The sequence below is a fragment of the Urocitellus parryii genome, chromosome X (genome assembly GCF_045843805.1).
Source record: "Urocitellus parryii isolate mUroPar1 chromosome X, mUroPar1.hap1, whole genome shotgun sequence".
Lineage (NCBI taxonomy): Eukaryota > Metazoa > Chordata > Mammalia > Rodentia > Sciuridae > Urocitellus > Urocitellus parryii.
The window spans coordinates 95,433,290-95,452,796 of NC_135547.1; the positions used below are offsets into that span (position 1 = coordinate 95,433,290).

The 19,507-nt window shown below is 38.7% G+C and overlaps 1 protein-coding gene across 1 annotated transcript in view; it reads left to right on the plus strand.

Moving 5' to 3' along the window:
• Positions 1 to 14,770, plus strand: part of Efhc2 (EF-hand domain containing 2) — a 209,333-nt gene extending 194,563 nt beyond the window's left edge. The window contains exon 21 of the mRNA XM_026387597.2: positions 14,663 to 14,770. Within this exon, the coding sequence (XP_026243382.2) occupies positions 14,663 to 14,770 (108 nt within the window). The remainder of the gene's footprint in view (positions 1 to 14,662) is intronic.
• The last annotated feature ends 4,737 nt before the right edge of the window (positions 14,771 to 19,507 follow it).

The window sequence follows — 19,507 nt, forward strand, 5'->3', positions numbered from 1 at the left end:
AGACATAATCCAATTAAATTTCCTTTTAAAAATGTCAAAGCAAATAAATCCAGGGCCTATTAGCTCACACACAGCTTTGCTATTCTCACTGGGCAGCTGCTGTTTACTGGGTTTTCATCCAGTGCCATCTTTGCTTCCCATTTCAAGGGTGTATGATTTTTTACAGATCGACAGCTACAGTTTTTTACCATTGATGAACGAGTAATTTATTGCCAACTTCTTTGACATCTTAAGTGTTCTAGTGACAGCCAGTTTGGAATATGTCATAGGACCCTCTCAGAGATGATGATTCCCAGTCATTTTAGAATCACAATTTTATATCATTGAATGTCATTCTGTATTTCATAGTTTTTCCCTTTTCCAGAAAATGCTATGTGGCACATATTATTCAATACTCCAGATTACATTAAATTTTGTTCTGAGATTTGGGAACTGTCTGGAAATCACATTGAAGACTCTGGATTCACCGTCAGTTTGCCAGAAAGTTACTTTGTTCCAAGCTCTGCTGTGACTTTCTTAGGCATGCCCTTAAATATTTATTTATTTATTTATTTATTTATTTATGAATGATATTGGGGATTGAACCCAGAGACACTTAACCAATGAGCCACATTCCCAGCCCTGTTTTATTTTTTATTTTGAGACAGAGTCTTGATAAGTTGCTGAGTCTGGCTTTGAACTCACAGTCCTCCTGCTTCAGCCTCCTGATCCACTGGAATTACAGGCATATGCAACTGTTGCCTGAGGAATAGTTGCACATGTGTGCACTCATGTAAATCACCATCAAGTCACTGGGATTACAAGTGTGCACACCATGCTTGGCAACATGCTCTTAATTTTGATACATGCAAAATTGCTTAGTGTCTTCATCTGATTTTCTCAAGAAGCAATGTTGAAGACAAGGATTTGAGCTTATACAGTTTTGCAGGAAAGAACCATTAGGAAGGGATTAGAAGTACTGAGAAAGTGAAGGGAGGGAGCTACTTAAAGGATACATTATCAAACCAGTTATAAGTGTAGATGACTGGAGTTTAGGGCTGTTAGGAAATGCTGGGATCCAGCAGCCAACATATTCCTCAGAGTTATCCCATCCAAAGTGCAAAGGAGCTGCAGTATTCATCTGTCAACTCACTTCAGTCATTGGTTGAGGACTGCTCTCAAAGCAGGGGAAAGAAAATAATTCCCTGGCACTTTTGGCTTGTCCCAGAGGCAGTCAGAGTGGGCCTCAGAGGCCAAGTAGAATCTCAACGCCAAAGGAACACTGGAGTATGACCAAGTGGAAAGTGTAAGAGGGTAGGAAGGAGCACTGGCAGAGCCTATGACACATAGATTTCAAACCCGTGTCACCAAGGGCCTGTATTGCAGAGATGGAAGCAGGCTCATCTTCATCTGGAATGGGAGGGATTAACTTCTGTGGATGAATCCCCCTGTTGTAGAATTACCCACTTAGGTGTTATTCCCACTTAACTTACATGCACGGGCTAGGATGTAGCTCAGTGGTAGAGTGCTTGCCTAGAATGCACAAGTTCCAGGTTCAATCTCAATCAAAAACAAAATCTTACATGCACTTCTGGGAAAACCACGTGATCTGGAGTTTTCTTTGTATTTTATAGTGTAGGATGAATAAAAGGTCAGTATTTTAACTCACTGCCTAGATTTTCTTAAGGCTTGTATAATGTTTGGAACACTTACAGATTTATTAGAAAGAACAACACTGATAGCTGGTAGTTTGGGGATATATACATACATAGATACACACATATGTATGTGTTTGTGTGTGTGTGTGTGTGTGTGTGTGTATTTGACAGGAATAGGAATTGAACTCAGGTGCTCTACCTCTAAGTTATATCCTTAAACTTTATCTCTGAGCTACATCCTCCTGTTTATTTTATTCTTGAGACGAGATCTTGCTAAGTTGTTAAGGCTGACCTTGAACCTGGGATCCTTCAGCCTCAGCTTCCCAAGTCTCTGAAATAATAGGTAGCTTTTACCACCATACCACTCCTGGCAGGGGTTTATTAAATTGCCCAAATGCTCTTTATTTTTACAAAGGGACCAGCCATGCAATTCCTTTAGGTAGATCCAATTAAAGGCAAAATTATGAAAAAGGTACATTTCCTTCTACTTTATTGATGCCCTACTCCATTGCCTGAGCCTCTGAAAACTCCCTGCTTTACTCTATTTTTGGATAGCCTGAGGGCATCTCCCTAAAATTGGGGGTTGGCAGTGGATGGATCCTGGGTTCCTGAAGCACTATAAATGTGTCTATGGCATTTATCAAATATTTGAGACAGAAAAAGTCACTCCCATCTAGAAACTGGAGAACAGTGAGAAAGGGAAAAATGATCAAGTGAAGTGATATTGATTCTAAACAAAGAGTATAGTGGAGCTAGAGTAGTCAGGAAGGCGTTCAGGGTGCTATAGGGAGCAGTCAGGATTTAAAGAAATAAACTATTATCTTAAACTACCCTTAATTTCAAACCTCCTAGGTCTTTACTTGAGTTTCATTTTGCCCAAGTCTGACTTATTGCTAATAAATTTGATTCTCATTTCCAACTCCTGAGTTATTATTCCAGTATAAGTTCTTCTATTTCTTCTCTTTTATTATTAGCATGTAAATCATGATTCCATGTTAAAAAAAATCCACTTTTACTAACAAGTTCTGAGAAGGATCCTTTAGTACTGACTTATTTCATAAGAGGATACATTCCTTGAATAGCCCATCATAATAAAATGAGTCATATGTGTTTTATTCATTTTATATTAAAAACTTTATAAAATACCTATCAGGAGATAGCAATTTTGAATCTGGATGTTTGTACCATTCCCCTATAATAAGATTAAACTAGAAAATACCACTTCAGGGCAAAAATTGCCCTAATTTTTTTTATATTTTTTTATTGGTTGTTCAAAACATTACAAAGCTCATGATATATCATCTTTCATACATTTGACTCAATTGGGTTATGAACTCCCATTTTTACCCCAAATACAAATTGCAGAATCACATCGGTTACACACTCACATTTTTACATAATGGCATATTAGTGACTGTTGTATTCTGCTACCTTTCCTATCCCCTACTATCCCCCCTCCCCTCCCCTCCCATCTTCCCTCTCTACCTCATCTGCTGTTGTTCAATTCTCTCCCTTGTTTCCCCCCCTTTCCCCTCACATCCTCTTCTATGTAATTTTGTGTAACATTGAGGGTCTCCTACCATTTCCATATGCTTTCCCTTCTCTCTCCCTTTCTCTCCCCCCACTTGTCTTTGTTTAATGTTAATCTTTTCCTCATGCTCTTCCTCCCTGTTCTGTTCTTAGTTGCTCTCTTTATATCAAAGAAGACATTTGGCATTTGTTTTTTAAGGATTGGCTAGCTTCGCTTAGCATAATCTGCTCTAATGCCATCCATTTCCCTGCAAATTCTATGATTTTGTCATTTTTTATTGCTGCATAGTACTCCATTGTGTATAGATGCCACATTTTTTTTTATCCATTCATCTATTGAAGGGCATCTAGGTTGGTTCCACAGTTGAGCTATCGTGAATTGTGCTGCTATGATCATTGATGTGGCAGTATCCCTATAGTACGCTCTTTTAAGACCCTCAGGGAATAGTCTGAGGAGGGCAAAGGCTGGGTCAAATGGTGGTTCCATTCCCAGCTTTCCCAGGTATCTCCATACTGCTTTCCAAATTGGCCTTACCAATTTGCAGTCCCTCCAGCAGTGTACAAGTGTACCCTTTTCCCCACATCCTCGCCAACACTTATTGTTGTTTGACTTCATAATGGCTGCCAATCTTACTGGAGTGAGATGGTATCTTAGGGTGGTTTTGATTTGCATTTCTCTGACTGCTAGAGATGGTGAGCATTTTTTCATGTACTTGTTGATTGATTGTATGTCCTCCTCTGAGAAGTGTCTGTTCAGGTCCTTGGCCCATTTGTTGATTGGGTTATTTGTTATCTTATTGTTCAATTTTTTGAGTTCTTTGTATATTCTGGATATTAGGGCTCTATCTCAAGTGTGAGGGGTAAAAATTTGTTCCCAGGATGTAGGCTCTCTATTTACCTCTATTATTGTTTCTCTTGCTGAGAGAAAAATTTTTAGTTTAAGTAAGTCCCATTTATTTATTCTTGTTATTAACTCTTGGGCTATGGGCGTCCTATTAAGGAATTTGGAGCCCGACCCCACAGTATGTAGATTGTAGCCAACTTTTTCTTCTATCAGACACAGTGTCTCTGATTTGATATCTAGCTCCTTGATCCATTTTGAGTTAACTTTTGTGCATGGTGAGAGAAAGGGATTCAGTTTCATTTTGTTGCATATGGATTTCCAATTTTTCCAGCACCATTTGTTGAAGATGCTATCCTTCCTCCATTGCATGCTTTTAGCCCCTTTATCAAATATAAGAAAGTTGTAATTTTGTGGATTGGTTTCTGTGTCCTTTATTCTGTACCATTGGTCCACCCGCCTGTTTTGGTACCAGTACCATGCTGTTTTTGTTACTATTGCACTGTAATATACTTTGAAATCTGGTATCGCTATACTGCCTGATTCACACTTCCTGCTTAGAATTGCTTTTGCTATTCTGGGTCTTTTGTTTTTCCATATGGATTTCATGATTGCTTTATCTATTTCTACAAGAAATGCCATTGGGATTTTAATTGGCATCGCATTAAACCTATAGAGAACTTTGGGTAATATCGCCATTTTGATGATGTTAGTTCTGCCTATCCATGAACAGGGTACATTTTTCCATCTTCTAAGATCTTCTTCTCTCTCTCTCTTTAGGGTTCTGTAGTTTTCATTGTATAAATCTTTCACCTCTTTTGTTAGGTTGATTCCCAAGTATTTTATTTTCTTTGAGGATATTGTGAATGGAGTGGTTTTCCTCATTTCCATTTCAGAAGTTTTGTTGCTGATATACAGGAATACCTTTGATTTATGTGTGTTGATTTTATATCCTGCCAGTTTGCTGAATTCATTTATTAACTCTAGCAGTTTCTTTGTAGACCCTTTTGGATCTGTTAAATATATTATCATGTCATCCGCAAATAGTGATAATTTAAGTTCTTCTTTTCCTATTTTTATGCCTTTAATTTCTTTTGTCTGTCTAATTGCTCTGGCTAGTATTTCAAGAACTAAATTGAATAGAAGTGGTGATAGAGGGCATCCCTGTCTTGTTCCAGATTTTAGAGGGAATGCCTTCAGTTTTTCTCCATTTAGGATGATGCTAGCCTGATGTTTAGCATATATAGCTTTTACAATGTTGAGGTAAGTTCCTGTTATCCCTAGTTTTTCTAGTGTTTTGAACATAAAGGGATGCTGTACTTTGTCAAATGCTTTTTCTGCATCTATCGAGATGATCATATGGTTCTTGTCTTTAAGTCTATTGATGTGGTGAATAGTATTTATTGATTTCCGTATATTGAACCATCCTTGCATCCCAGGGGTGAATCCTACTTGATCATGGTGCACAATTTTTTTGATATGCTTTTGTATTTGATTTGCCAGGATTTTATTGAGAATTTTTGCATCCAAGTTCATTAGAGATATTGGTCTGTAGTTTTCTTTCTTTGAAGTGTCTTTGTCTGGTTTTGGGATCAGGGTGATGTTGTCCTCATAGAATGAATTTGGAAGAGCTCCTTCTTTTTCTATTTCTTGAAATAGCTTGAAAAGTATTGGTATTAATTTTTCTTTGAAGGTTTTGTAAAACTCCACTGTATACCCATCCAGTCCAGGGCTTTTTTTGGTTGGTAGTCTTTTGATGGCTTCTTCAATTTCTTCCTTTGTTATTGGTCTGTTTAAATTGTGTGTGTCTTCCTGATTCAATCTGGGCAGATCGTATGACTTAAGAAATTTATCGATATCTTCACTATCTTCTATTTTATTGGAATATAGGGTTTCAAAATACTTTCTAATTATCTTCTGTATTTCTGTAGTGTCTGTTGTGATATTGCCTTTTTCATCCCGTTTGTTAGTAATTTGAGTTCTCTCTCTTCTTCTCTTCATTAGCCTGGCTAAGGGCCTGTCAATCTTATTTATTTTTTCAAAGAACCAACTTTTAGTTTTTTCAATTTTTCAATGTTTTTTTTTGTTTCAATTTCGGTGATTTCTGCTCTAATTTTAATTATTTCTTGTCTTCTACTACATTTGCTGTTGTTTTGCTCTTCCTTTTCTAGGTTTTTGAGGTATAGTGTGAGTTCATTTATTTGTTGGTTTTTCTTTTTTTGAGGAAAGAACTCCAAGAAATGAATTTCCCTCTAAAAACTGCTTTCATTGTGTCCCATAGATTCTGGTATGTTGTGTCTGTATTGTCATTTGTCTCTAAGAATTTTTTTTATCTCCTCCTTTATGTCTTCTGTAACCCATTGATCATTCAGTAAAATATTGTTCATTTTCCATGTGATGTAGGATTTTTCCTTCCTTCTTTTATCATTGATTTCCAGTTTCATTCCATTATGATCCGATATGGTGCATGGTATTATCTCCACGCCTTTATATTTACTAAGAGTTGCCCTATGGCATAATATATGGTCTATCTTTGAGTAGGATCCATGTGCTGCTTAGAATAACATGTATCCACTTGATGATGGTTGATATATTCTGTATATGTCAGTTAAGTCTAGGTTATTGATTGTGCTATTGAGTTCAATAGTTTCTTTATTCAGCTTTTGTCTAGAGGATCTGTCTAATGGTGAGAGCGGTGTGTTGAAGTCACCCATAATCCCATAATTATTGTGTTGTAGTCTATTTGACTCTTGAACTTGAGGAGAGTTTGTTTTATGAATGTTGCAGCTCCATTGTTTGGTGCATACAAATTGATAATTGTTATGTCTTGTTGGTGGATGGTTCCTTAACAGTATATAGTGTCCTTCTTTATCCCTTTTGATTAACTTAGGTTTGAAGTTGATTTTATTCAATATGAGTATGGCCACTCTTGCTTGCTTCCGAGGGCCATGTGAGTGGTATGATTTTTCCCAACCTTTTACCTTCAGCCTGTGTATGTCTTTTCCTATCATATGAGTCTCCTGAAGGCAGCATATTGTTGGATTTGTTTTTTTGATCCAGGTTACTAGCCTATGTCTCTTGATTGGTGAGTTTAGGCCATTAACATTTAAGGTTACCATTGAAATATGATTTGTACTTCCAGTCATGTTTATTTATTTATTTATTTTAGTTTGGCTAGTTTTTACTTTTTGGTTATTTTCCTCCCCCTTTACTGAGATACCTCCTGCTGTTAGTTTTGGGCACTATTTTTCAATTCCTCTTCTTGTAGTATTTTGCTCAAAATGCTTTGCAGTGCTGGTTTTCTGGCTGCGAATTCTTTTAGCTTTTGTTTATTGTGAAAGATTTTAATTTCATTGTCAAATATGAGGCTTAATTTTGCTGGATACAGTATTCTTGGTTGGAATCCATTATTTTTCAGTGTTTGAAATATGTTGTTCCAGGATCTTCTCACTTTCAAAGTCTGTGATGAAAAATCAGTCGTTAACCTAATTGGTTTACCCCTGAATGTAATCTGCCTCCTTTCTCTCGTAGCTTTTAACATTCTCTCCTTGTTCTGTATGTTGGCTATCTTCATAATTATATGTCTTGGAGTTGGTCTATTATGGTTTTGAATGTTTGGGGTCCTGTAGGCTTCCAGGATTTGGCAATCCATTCCATCTTTCATCTCTGGGAAGTTTTCTAGAATTATTTCATTTAATAGGTTGTCCATTCCTTTGGTTTGATTCTCTATGCCTTCTTCTATCCTGATGACTCTCAAATTTGGTTTTTTTATGACATCCCATATCTCTTGAATAGGTTGCTCGTGGGATTTAAGCATCTTTTCTGTGTTGACTATATTCTTTTCAAGTTCATAAACTTTGTGTTCATTATCTGATGTTCTGACTTCTACTTGATCTAGTCTATTTGTAATATTCTTGTTTGAGTTTTTAATTTGGTTTATAGTTTCCTGCATTTCTAGGATTACTGTTTGATTTTTTTTAAGATCTCTATCTCCTGGTAAAGTTCATTCTTTGCCATTTGAATTTGTTTGTTTAATTCATTTTCAAAATATACTTTTATTGCTTGGACTTGCTGTCTCATGTCTTCTCTAATATTCCTTTCCATCTGAGTTAGGTATGCCTTGAGTTCTTTCCCTATCCCTATTTCTGATGCTTCTAGGTCCTCCTGTAGATTTAAGTTGTCCTGCATTGTTTGTACTCCTTTTTTCCCTTGTTTTTTCATGATGTTCACGATACTTTCCAGGTCTATTTGATTGCTGTGTTTCTGCTCTCTTCTATAAATTTGTTTTGGTTTTTTACATCTCTGTTGTCTCTCCTTTGTTTTGGTAGACTATGCTTGCTAAAGTGGATTCCACTGGGAAGGAATTCCGACGGCCGAGCTCCAGTGACGTCACCTCTCTGCTATGGCGGGCCCCAGGCTCCTTACTGGGGTGTCCGAATGGAGGGGTGGGACTGGACTGTCTCTGGTTGGTTTCAGCTCCCGGATGCCCTTGGCCGGGCGGTCACCAGCCGCCCAGTCGCTCTGGCAGCTGGTGGGTGATCGGTCGCCAGTGGGCGTGCAGACTCCAGCAGCCCAGTGGCGCGGACAGCGGGTGGGCTGTTGCTGGCGGGCGGGTGATCTCTAGCCGCCCAGTCGTGCGGTCGGTCACCGGCGGTCAGGCGATCTCCAGCTGCCCAGTTGCGTGGGCAGCTGGCGGGCAATCAGTCGCCTGCGGGCATGCGGTCTCCAGCCACTCAGTCGCAGGGGCAATGGGCCGGCTGTCGCAGGCGGGCGGGCATTCCCCAGCTGCCCAGTCGCACGGGCAGCCGGCGGGCGATTGGTTGCTGGCAGGCATGCGGTTTCCAGCTGCTCAGTCGCAGGGGCAATGGGCCAGCTGTTGCTGGTGGGCGGGCAATCTCTAGCTGCCCAGTCGCGTGGTCGGTCGCCAGCGGGGAGCGGACTCCAGCCACCCAGTCTCTTGGGCCTGGCCTCTAGTCCCCTGGTTTCTCCTGCTAGTCCTGGTTTCTCCTGCTAGACCAGATTTCCCCTGAGTGATGCCTCTCGGCAGTTCAAACTGTACTCTGGGCCTGCCATTTGTTGGGCGTGGAGGGTGGCTATTGAGAACCCCTCCCCCCGCACTTTATTGTTTTGATTTTTTCCGCTTGCCCCTCCCCCAGCGCTGGCAATACAGGTTTTGTTTTCCCCTCTGACGGGAGGGGGAGTTGAAGGTCGGGTGTCTCTATTTTTCCCTGCATCTTTATGCAGGCTTGCTCTGATAATCCCTACCCCGGAGAGCCTAGGAGAGATTTTATGCGAATTCCCTGCTGTATGGGAGATGAGCTGAGTAACATGCACCTGTTTTATTGTTGCAATCTGTCGGAGAGTGGCGGTGGTTACTTCAGCTCTCCAAGATGGTGGCCGCTGGTTTCCTTGGTGGAGTTTCTGTTGTGGGGGATAGAACTGTCCCGCTTCCTTCCCCATCTGAAATCCCGAACTCAGCCCGGGGCTCCGTGAGTGCTCAGGCGGCATGATTCCACAGAATCTGCAGCAATCTCCCTGCTTGCTGGTCGCTTCTCGGTGGCTCCCCGCCGTCTGTAGCCTCGGGGCGGGCCGCGCGGATCAGTCAGCCCGGATCTCCGGTTGCACAGTTGGCTCGTGTATGAGACTCAATTACCGGCCCTCGGTGCTGGAAATCCTTCCTCTAGGTTTCGGTGCACCCCCATTTTGCTGTAAGTTCCTAACAAGATAATCTTTTGTCGTCCTAACTAGTTATTCACCCGCGCAGTGGCTCGGTACACGGGGTGTGATGCACTCTATTCACGGCCATCTTGGGAATCCCTGCCCTAAATTTTTTAATCAGCTTTTTGAGAATGTGTTCAATAGGAGTTGAATGTCTTGATCTCAGCCTTCATTGATTAAAATATATTGCTTAATATGTTCACAATGGTTCACTACTTTTTGGTGTGAGGAAGCCCATTTCATTAAGTTCCATATGATATGAATTACACAAAGCACCCTTGAGAAAGAATTCAGAAGGGTCATTTCCTTCTTTACATTGCCAGTTGTTGGACTGGGCTCAGTCTCTGAGAGGCGGCATTCTTGAGAGAAAAAAAAAAAGTTTCAATTCAAGAATATTTTTTTCTACTTAACTTTTCTTGCTGAAAATGACAGAACCAAATGTAGCTATGTGGGATGGAGGTTAGCTACTTCTGAACAGGCCCACTCCATTGCTGTCTTGGAGGGCAGCCTAGTAGATAAGCATAGCTCTGGAGTCTCACAGCCAGGGATAGGATCTAAGCTTCTCCACTGACTGATGGTTTGGTTATAGATAAGCTATTTCATCCTTCTATGACTTGTTTCTCTCTTTTATAAATAGGCATCATGATATCATCTTCCTCTTGGGGACTTTCTGTGACGATTAAACAATGGGATTCATGTAAAACACTTAAAAGAGCTTCTATCATATACTAAATAACCAATAAATGTCTTATTATTAGTACTAGATATTGAGAAGATTCCTATAACCCTGCAAAAATATTCAACTAGTTCATAATCATAAATCATCTCTTAAATTAAGATTCGGGGCTTTAAAGAGGCCAGTACTTGGGGTTCTGATTCCACATCAATATTATCAATTGCCATAATTTTACAGATCACTCCTATTTCAGTGACTTCCACATCTTTGTATAGTCTGGATGTGAGCTGTGTACTCTAGAGAACTGTATTTCCAGGTGTTTACCAGAATCTTCACTGTGATGTCCTATAGGAACTTGGAATAAAAATGTCCAAAATTGAACATACTGCCTCCCTCTGATCCTCATTTCTCCACTGAAATTTCTTTTAACTCTTTTTCTTCCTGCTTTCCTTATTTTATTCATGCTATTGCTCTGGGTTGCATATTTCCCCTGCCCCAAAATTCATATCTACCCTCAGAATGTGACCTTATTTGGAAATAGGATCATTGTAGATATCATCCATTAAAATGAGGTTATACTGGATTAGGGTAGACTGTCAATCCAATGATTAGAGTCCTCATAAGATAGCCACATAAAGAATAGAGACATATAAAAAACACCATGTGAACACAGAAGCAGAGAACTGTCTCAGCAAGTCAAAGAACTCCAAAGATGGTTGACAACCTCTACAATCTAGGGGAGGGGCATGGGTGTATTCTGCTGACACCTTGGTTTTAGATTACTGGCCTCCTAAACTGGGAAAGAATCAATTTCTGTTGATTTAAGCCACCCAGGTTATTGTTATTTATTACCACAGCCCTAGGAAACTAATATGGACACTGTCAACTATTACTAAATTTAGAATTATTTTTATTGGTTTCTTTTTAGTTATACATGATAGTAGAATCTATTTTGACATAATTATAAAAGCATGGAATACATATTCTTCTAATTTAGTCCCTAGTATGTCTAATTCTCCTTCCTTTCCAATAACTCCATTCCCTTCCATTTATTGATTGTTCTGTCATGTATCCAGTTACTTTTAATTAATTTCTTATGTATGTACATGATAGGTTCATGGTGGTATATATGTACATAGGAAAGGTATGTCAGGTTCATTCTCCTCCATTCTCTCCATTCCCCTTTGTCTACTCCACTGAACTTTTATTCTTGCCCCTCCCCACTTATTGTGCATTAGCTTCCACATATCAGAGCAATGTTTCAGCCTTTAGTTTTTGGGGATTGGTTTATTTCACTTAGCATGAAAGTCTCCAAATCCATCCATTTACTGGCAAATGTCATAAAGTCATTTTTCTTTATGGCTGAGTAATACTCTGTTGTGTATATGTATCACATTTTATTTATCCATTCATCTGTTGAAGAGCACCTAAGTCTGTTCCATAGCTTAGCTATTGTGAATTGTGTTGCTATTTTAAATCCTTTTCATATATACCAAGGAGTGGGATAATTGGATCAAATAGTGGTTCCATTCCTAATTTTTTTAGGAATCTTTATGTTCCTTTCCAGAGTAGTTTTTTAATTAAAAACAGGTGAAAACCTGTGTGGCAATCCTTTCTTGCCTCCTCATAGCTGTGGCATTTCTTGGATTACAGCTACATAATCCCAATCTCTGCCTTTGTCATCATATGTCATTCTCCCCTTGTGTCTTGTGGCCATCTTCTTTTAAGGACACCAGTCTTATTGCAGTAATGCTCTACCCTACTCCAATATGACCCCATCTTCCTCATCTTAATCTACCTGATTACATCTTCAAAAACCTGATTTCCAAATAAAGTCGCTCTCTAAGATATGGAGGGTCAGGAACTCAACATATATTTGTGTGGGGGTACATTATTCAAACCATATTACTATCCCTTTCCTTTATCACCATTTCAAATCTTACCTTCTTATTATTCTGTGTCTTCCTGCAATAGAATCTTTCACACATAGCCTGTCTTCTCCGGCCCAGCTTCACCTGTTCTGGTTTATGGTGCAGTTATCTTTCCTCAGGACTGTCACAGTCACCATCAAATTGGCTTCTCTATTTCATTTTACTCGCCATATACCCAACAAGTTATCTAATCAGTTTCTAATCAGATTTCTGCTGTTCCTCTGGAAAAGACCAACCAGTAGCTTCCTCTCTTCACAGTCTCAAGTATGAACTATCCCTTACAGACCACATTGGGCTACTCATTCTTTCTTGAAAATAGATATTGAGGTCTTTAGGCCTTTGCTTATTTTATTCCCTATGCCTGGAGCACCCTTCAGTGCTTTAACCCCTTGCAAACGTGCTCCTCATCCCATAAGGCCCAACTGAAACCTTGCTGACTCAGTGTGCTTCCAAAATTCCATCACATAGACTTATTGAGCCTTTCCCTGTGTTTCTGTGACACCTTGTGACTGTGGATACTAATGTAACACCGGTGGAGATTTAAAACCTTTTTGTAGGCTAGGAGTGTGGCTCAGTGGTAGAGCACTTGCCTAGCATGCACCTGGCCTTCAGTTCTATCCCTAGCACTACAAGAAACAAAACAAAAGAAGAAATAGAACATTTTATATAACCTTGATAATAGAAATATAAGCAACTGCAGTTATGGACTTTCCCTCTGTTGATATTAATATTAATTGACCATTGTAGCATATGCAAAAGTTTTCACATATATATACACATACACATACAGTTATATGTCACTTAATGATAGGGATATATTTTGAGAAATGCATCATTAGGTGATTTTACTGTTGTATGAGAATCCTAAGAGTATGCTTTACACAAACTTGTTACTGCTAGTATATTCCTGGGCCATATGCTGTTTGTGTATGTGTGTGTATACATATAGTACAGCCTATTACTCTAGAGCCCTAATGAATAAAGTGATATGAGATTAAATCAAGCACAAAAGAAAATAATGAAATCAAGAGGCATGGTAAACACAAGATATGAGGCCACCATAGCATAACATGGTACATTGTTTTACAGTAAACTTTTAAGTAGAAGGAGTACACTCTAATGATTAAAATTTTAGTAAATGCATAAACCAGCAACATGGTCATTTATTATCATTATCCAACAATATATTCTAACTGTTCATACTTATGTACATTAGTGTATTTGCTATACCTTTATCTGACTGGCAGCAAACTAGGTTTGTTTAAACCAGCATCACAAATGTATGAGTAATGTGTTGTGTCACAATATCATGACAGCTATGACTTTACTATGCAGTAGGAGTTTTTCAGCTCCATTATAATCTTATGGGATCACTGTCAGATATGCAGTACATCATTGGCAAAAACACTGTTATGTAGCACATGACTGTATATATAAGGTAGCTTATCCCTAAAAGGATACTGTGAGTGATCCAGTGCTCTTTTAACAGCTTATTGAAGAAATGGGACCCAAGCTGCCAGTATAGCTACCAGTTTGAATTTTTAAAATTGAATTCTTAAGGCTGGGGATGTAGCTCAGTTTTAGAGTGTTCACCTAGCATGCACAAGGCCCTGGGCTCAATTCCCAGCAACACTTAAAAATAAACAGGAAAAAAGTTGAGTTTTTAATAAAGTATAGTGGAGCTATGACTACAGTAGTGCTGCCTAACAAACAACTCCCAAAATTTTAGTGGTTCACAAGACATGTTTATGTTTCTTGCCCATGGGCCTATAAGTCAAGTGAGCTTGGATGGCTGTAACTGGGCTGAGCTCCAGGTTGCAAGTAGGCCTGGTTTTCTATAGAGCCAACAGTATCCAGGGCCATGCTCTTTTCATGGTGGTAGCAAAAGTATAACAGGCCAGCACTAAAAGTGTGCAAGCCACAGCCATTCATGTAGCCAAGCCCATATCAAAGGGACAGGAAAACATTCCTCCTCTTCTGTGGGAGGGTCTGCAGTCACATGGCAGAGTGTGGACCTTTTTAATTCTAAGAGAGGCAGCAAGTGAAGGATCAAGATACAGAAGTTAGGATTGGGGATATAGCTGAGTGGTAGAGCATTTGCCTAGCATGCACAAAACCCTGGATTCAACCCCAGCACTGGAAGAAAAAAGAGAGAGAAAGAGGAAAGAATCTAATATACCAAAGTCCTCATGATCCTGAAGTGGACAGCAAAGAATTATGTTTTGAAAATAAACTGTTTACCAAATGGCAAGAAACAATTTGATGTTGAATTTTCAAAACTGTGTTTTGAAATGTGGCTCTAATTATATCCATCTTTGTTTTTTCCTAGAAATGTGAAGATGTTTGGCTCGGAATGCCATCACCTATTCCTGTGAAATTCATTAGATACTTAGACCTTTTGAGGGATGTGTTTGGCTTAGAGGAGGAGGAACCATGACACTTTGAATCAACTTCCTTTGATGTACCTCTCTAATTTTGCCAAGTTTATTTTAGTAGATATAATTTTATTAAAAGCAAAAAGAAACAAGGTTCATATTGAATAGAAATCTATAAACCACAATTAATCTTTTGTCATTTTCGTTTTTCAGAGCATCATATTATATTACTAATGTACCAGCACTATTAAAATGCCATTTAAAGAAATGTTGAACATTTTTATCATATGTATGATTTATGAATACCAAAGAATCTTAACGATAATTTTTCCATCCAATGTATTTTGATTTATTGCAATATAAAAATAAAATAGTTTTTGAAAGCTGTATATGACAATTTAAAATCAAATTATATCAGAGCAATAAGTTGTGATTCTAATAAACATTTTTTAAATCTTTTTGACATGTGTTTATTACTTATATAATTAAGTTTTATGGCAACTCACCTCATCAAATAAGTCTTAAACCTCTCTAGAGTGAATGTATTTATTTTCTGAAATTAGTAAAGTTATGGGAAGAAAAGGAACCTCCTCCCTGCCAGCACACACACACTTGGGTGAAAAATTGAAACATATGCAGTGTTTGTATTTTTAATGCCCTTTTTGAATCTAAAGTCAGCTTTTTAGCCTAGGAATATATGCATGTGTATATAATTATAGTATGACCAAAAGTGTATTATGTCTAAAATATTTAAGGATGTGAATGCTGAAGATTTCAAGGATTTGTTTTGGTCTATTTTTCATACATACCAACAGCCCCCAGGCCCAGAGATTTAAATATTCTGAAACTACATCTCCCTGGTTCTATGTTTATTTTTCTTCAGCAGAATTCTTGTGATAGAGTCTACATTTGATTAAAACTCATGGCCATAGACTTCCGGGAACTTAGTATTAGAAATCTTCTGCAGTCCACCTGAATCCCCATTGTTGGATGCTGTGTATCATAAATCCATTTACTCAGTGTTCTCAGAGATGGCACAACCCTGTCAGGAAGGGACTGCACCAGTCACCTTTCAGTAGCTGCTCTGAGGAGAGGACGAGATGCTGATGACATTTCAGGGACCCCGCCTGTCTCCTTATTCGTTCATTCCACATTTGTAGCATCTTGCCTAGAAGTGAGCTGGCTTCTTGGCACTCAGGTGGACCAATTTTGCTCAACAGCAATGGATTTTTCATCTTTTTTTTTTTAAACTGAGCTAATCAATAGGTGACTTTTCTATACAAGCCATCTAGGATAATTAATTACACATGTACCATTGTTAAAATAGACTCCACAGAACTTCTAATAAACCAGGATATTCAATTAAGATACTAGAAGCATCTACCCATAAACCCTAATTTTGACTATGTGAGTTCTGTCCCAGGATTTTTATATTTTTTGAAGACAACTGACAGTGCCAAGCCATTTTGTCACTTTAAGATTTTCTATTCCCCAGAGAGTAAGCTTTTAGAATGATGACACTTTCCTGGAACTTTTCAAGCTGACACATTTGTCACTTACCTATTCAACTCTTTACTTGGTTATCTTTTCCTCAGGAGCTGAGATATATAGATAATTTAGCCTTTATACCAGCTTGTAATTACTTCATTTGAGAAGCAGAAGGAGAAAAGAAAGGGAAGGAAACCAAAGAGAACACTTCTGAGTTTTTGGGGTAACAACTGCTTATTCTCTTGCATAGATGTGTATTATTGCCCTGATCATTTCTAGTTCAAGCCCACAAAACAATGAAATAGCCATTATAGGAATCATGCCGATAAACATGATACATTGCAGCCATACAGACACTTTAAATAATTATTCTTTTTATAACTAAGCCATATACTGAAGGAGATTTATAATTTAGAGATAATATCCCCATTAGTAAAGTTTATGACCCAATAAACAGCTCCCACTAGTTAATAAATGCCAAAGCCATAAAAACAAAGACTATTAATGTAATAGAATTTCTGTACCTCCCTCTCTTGCTGGTGGTCTGAAGATACTGAAGGGACATGCTATCTTAGGAAAAACATTTATTCTCCTTATGTAAATATCAATGAATTGTCTTATAATCCATCTGGAAAGCTCCCTGCCCCACTTGGTTCCAGGTGGTCCCCAAATTCTGCTTAGGTTTCAAGCAGAGATGATAACTGGTTTTCAGCACAAAGAAACCCTGTGACTCAAACCTTTGGGGGAGGTGGGGAGAAGGGCTAGGATCTCTGCCTCTTCCCTCTGAAAAAGAGAAAACCTTAACTATTGTCATTGTTCCAAGGTAATAATGTGGAAAGAAGTTTCACACCTTTGCATAGACTTATATTTTTAGCTCCTGACATTTTCTCATTTTAATGGAAAAGTTAAGTGCTGCCTATGGCTGTCTGGGTGGGTGGAAGGTTAATATAGGCAAACTTTTGTCCCAAGAACTAATTGTTAGTATTCTCCGAACTGTGGAAATGATTGATAAAGTCATATGAAAGCCCAAATCAAGTCAGGTCTTTTCATTACAAAACAGATTAAAAGCCATTGAAGTTCACATTAAGTAGTTTGCTGAGTCACTGTTGTGAAATATGGATGTTGTCAGAAGATGACTAATTTGCAGTGTTAATTTGTCCTTTTATTCCCTTTTTCACCTGTTACCTAACCATTTGAAAAGTACTGTGGAGAAGTCTACTGGCTGACTTAGTACTCACCAAAATGGTTAAACTTTTACACAGTAGAGAGGAAATGCAGAGCACTTTAAATTTCATGCTTTCTAGTAGTTTGAACATTTTGCCTACTTTATTCTGTGTATTGCCTTTGATTCAATTAATGTCAAATATACCATTCTTGGTATTTTTTTTAATGCTATGCTATTTGAAGTTTTGTTATTTGGGGTTGAAGAGCTTCTTGTCTTTCTGGATCCCTCAGTCATGAGTTTAAGATATTTAATTTGCCCTTCCTTCTTTCAAATAGCAGAGAATTATTGATGAATAAAATGAGATTCTCTCAAATTCAAAAAGAAAAGCCATGTAATTCTTGCCTTTCCAACTTGGATTTATCTTAATTTGAGTGGGAGTTATTTCATGGCCTTTTCTGTGTGTTTCTTCTCCCGACTTTCCCTTCCTCCACACATTATGATTTTGCTCATTATAAGTTTAATAGTTGGAGATTTAATGGAACAGTAGGCCTTCCCACAAAATATTTATGACATTGAATAATGCAGAATCCATTAAATAATGAATTGCCCTGTTCCCAATTATATGTATATTCTCTTTAGTTATGAGTATAGATCCCTGAATTTTGAACACCCTTCATGATCGGTCTGTAAATGACCTTTCAGAAAAACAGCTTCCAAATGATGGTAGAAACAGATACTCCAGTGATGCTTCTCTGCCCTCCTGTTTGCTTGGGCAAAGTCTGAATTGCTTCAAGCTGAAGGCAGGTTAAGACCTTTGCAAAAATGAGTCTTTTCAAGTTGACTGAGCATCTTCAGAGACACAGTGCTTTTCAATTCTCAAGAGAATGTAATGTGTAAAAATGGAGAGCCCACTGAGGCAAGATCAATGAAGCTATTGAGCAAAATAATAAACCTGGAGCAAACATCATTATTACAAAGGGCAGTGCTGACTGGGTGATTAGTTTAAGAGAATTTTGCAGCTCACCTCCACCTGCTGCCTTCGACCAGGTTACATATTGGTTTATATATACATTTTCACTCAAAGTCGGTTACATTTCCCCAAAACTAACAGTTCTGAGACACCTTTGTCAACAGAGTGGCCAGAATGTGCATCTTCTTTGCGTCTGTTCCTGGTGCCCAGTAAAATTCCTTCCAAGGGAACCCATTATGTGTCTGATGTGTGACATATACAGGAATCCAGGGGTCAGCACTACTGCTCAGAAGCAACTGGTAATGGCTAAAAAATGTGACTGATGAAAAACTCCACAGTGGCTCTGCAAGCCGAGAATTAATGGCTGGCTGGAATCAGTAGGAGTCTTTACTTCTAAATACTCATTAGTTAAAGCAGTGAGGCCTGATGTTATGCAAGTTAGAGAAGGAAGGGGAGACCGCCCCTCCCCATTGTCTATTTTGAACAGAATATGCACATTTAACTCAAAGTGGTGAATGGTTCAAATACATCAAACCAACTATTCATCAATCTCCCAGCTTCCTGAGCACCGCTTTGCATCTGTGTAGCCAACAATAGAGGAAATTCTTGTTATGACCCCACTCACTATAATATTAAAATCCAGAGGAGCTGTAGCTTGGAGAAAACACAAGAATGCATTCTCCTTTAGAAATTCTTCCCCCAAAGTCATCTTTGTGTTTCCTTTTTCCTATTTTGCCTGTACAAGAACATCTGACTCAAAAAGGAGCTTGATAAAAATTACTTTTGCCTGCTTTTTGTCTCCTGTGCTTCCACTGCTCTTCATTATTGCTGTGAGGCCACCCATGGAATACAGAACAGGAGCCCAAAAGCCATTTCAGGCTGCTGCAGATATCCCCAGTTTTAACAATCACCCGAGCCAGCAGAGGGAGAAAGGAAGTGGCGAGAGAGGACAATTGGTGAGGGGAATTGGGAGGAGATTGGGGGCCACCTCGTGTGCATAACTCACCTTAAAGAGTTTGAGCTTGAAGGTGGGGAGTGAGAAGTTACTAAAAGAGTTTTAATATTGGGTATGAAAACATCATGGCTATATTTGAAAATCTCTGGCTGCTTTTTGTGTGTGCAAACCTTAAGTGTCAAGCAAGTTTGGAGATGAGAAGGTTGACTAAAAGATATATA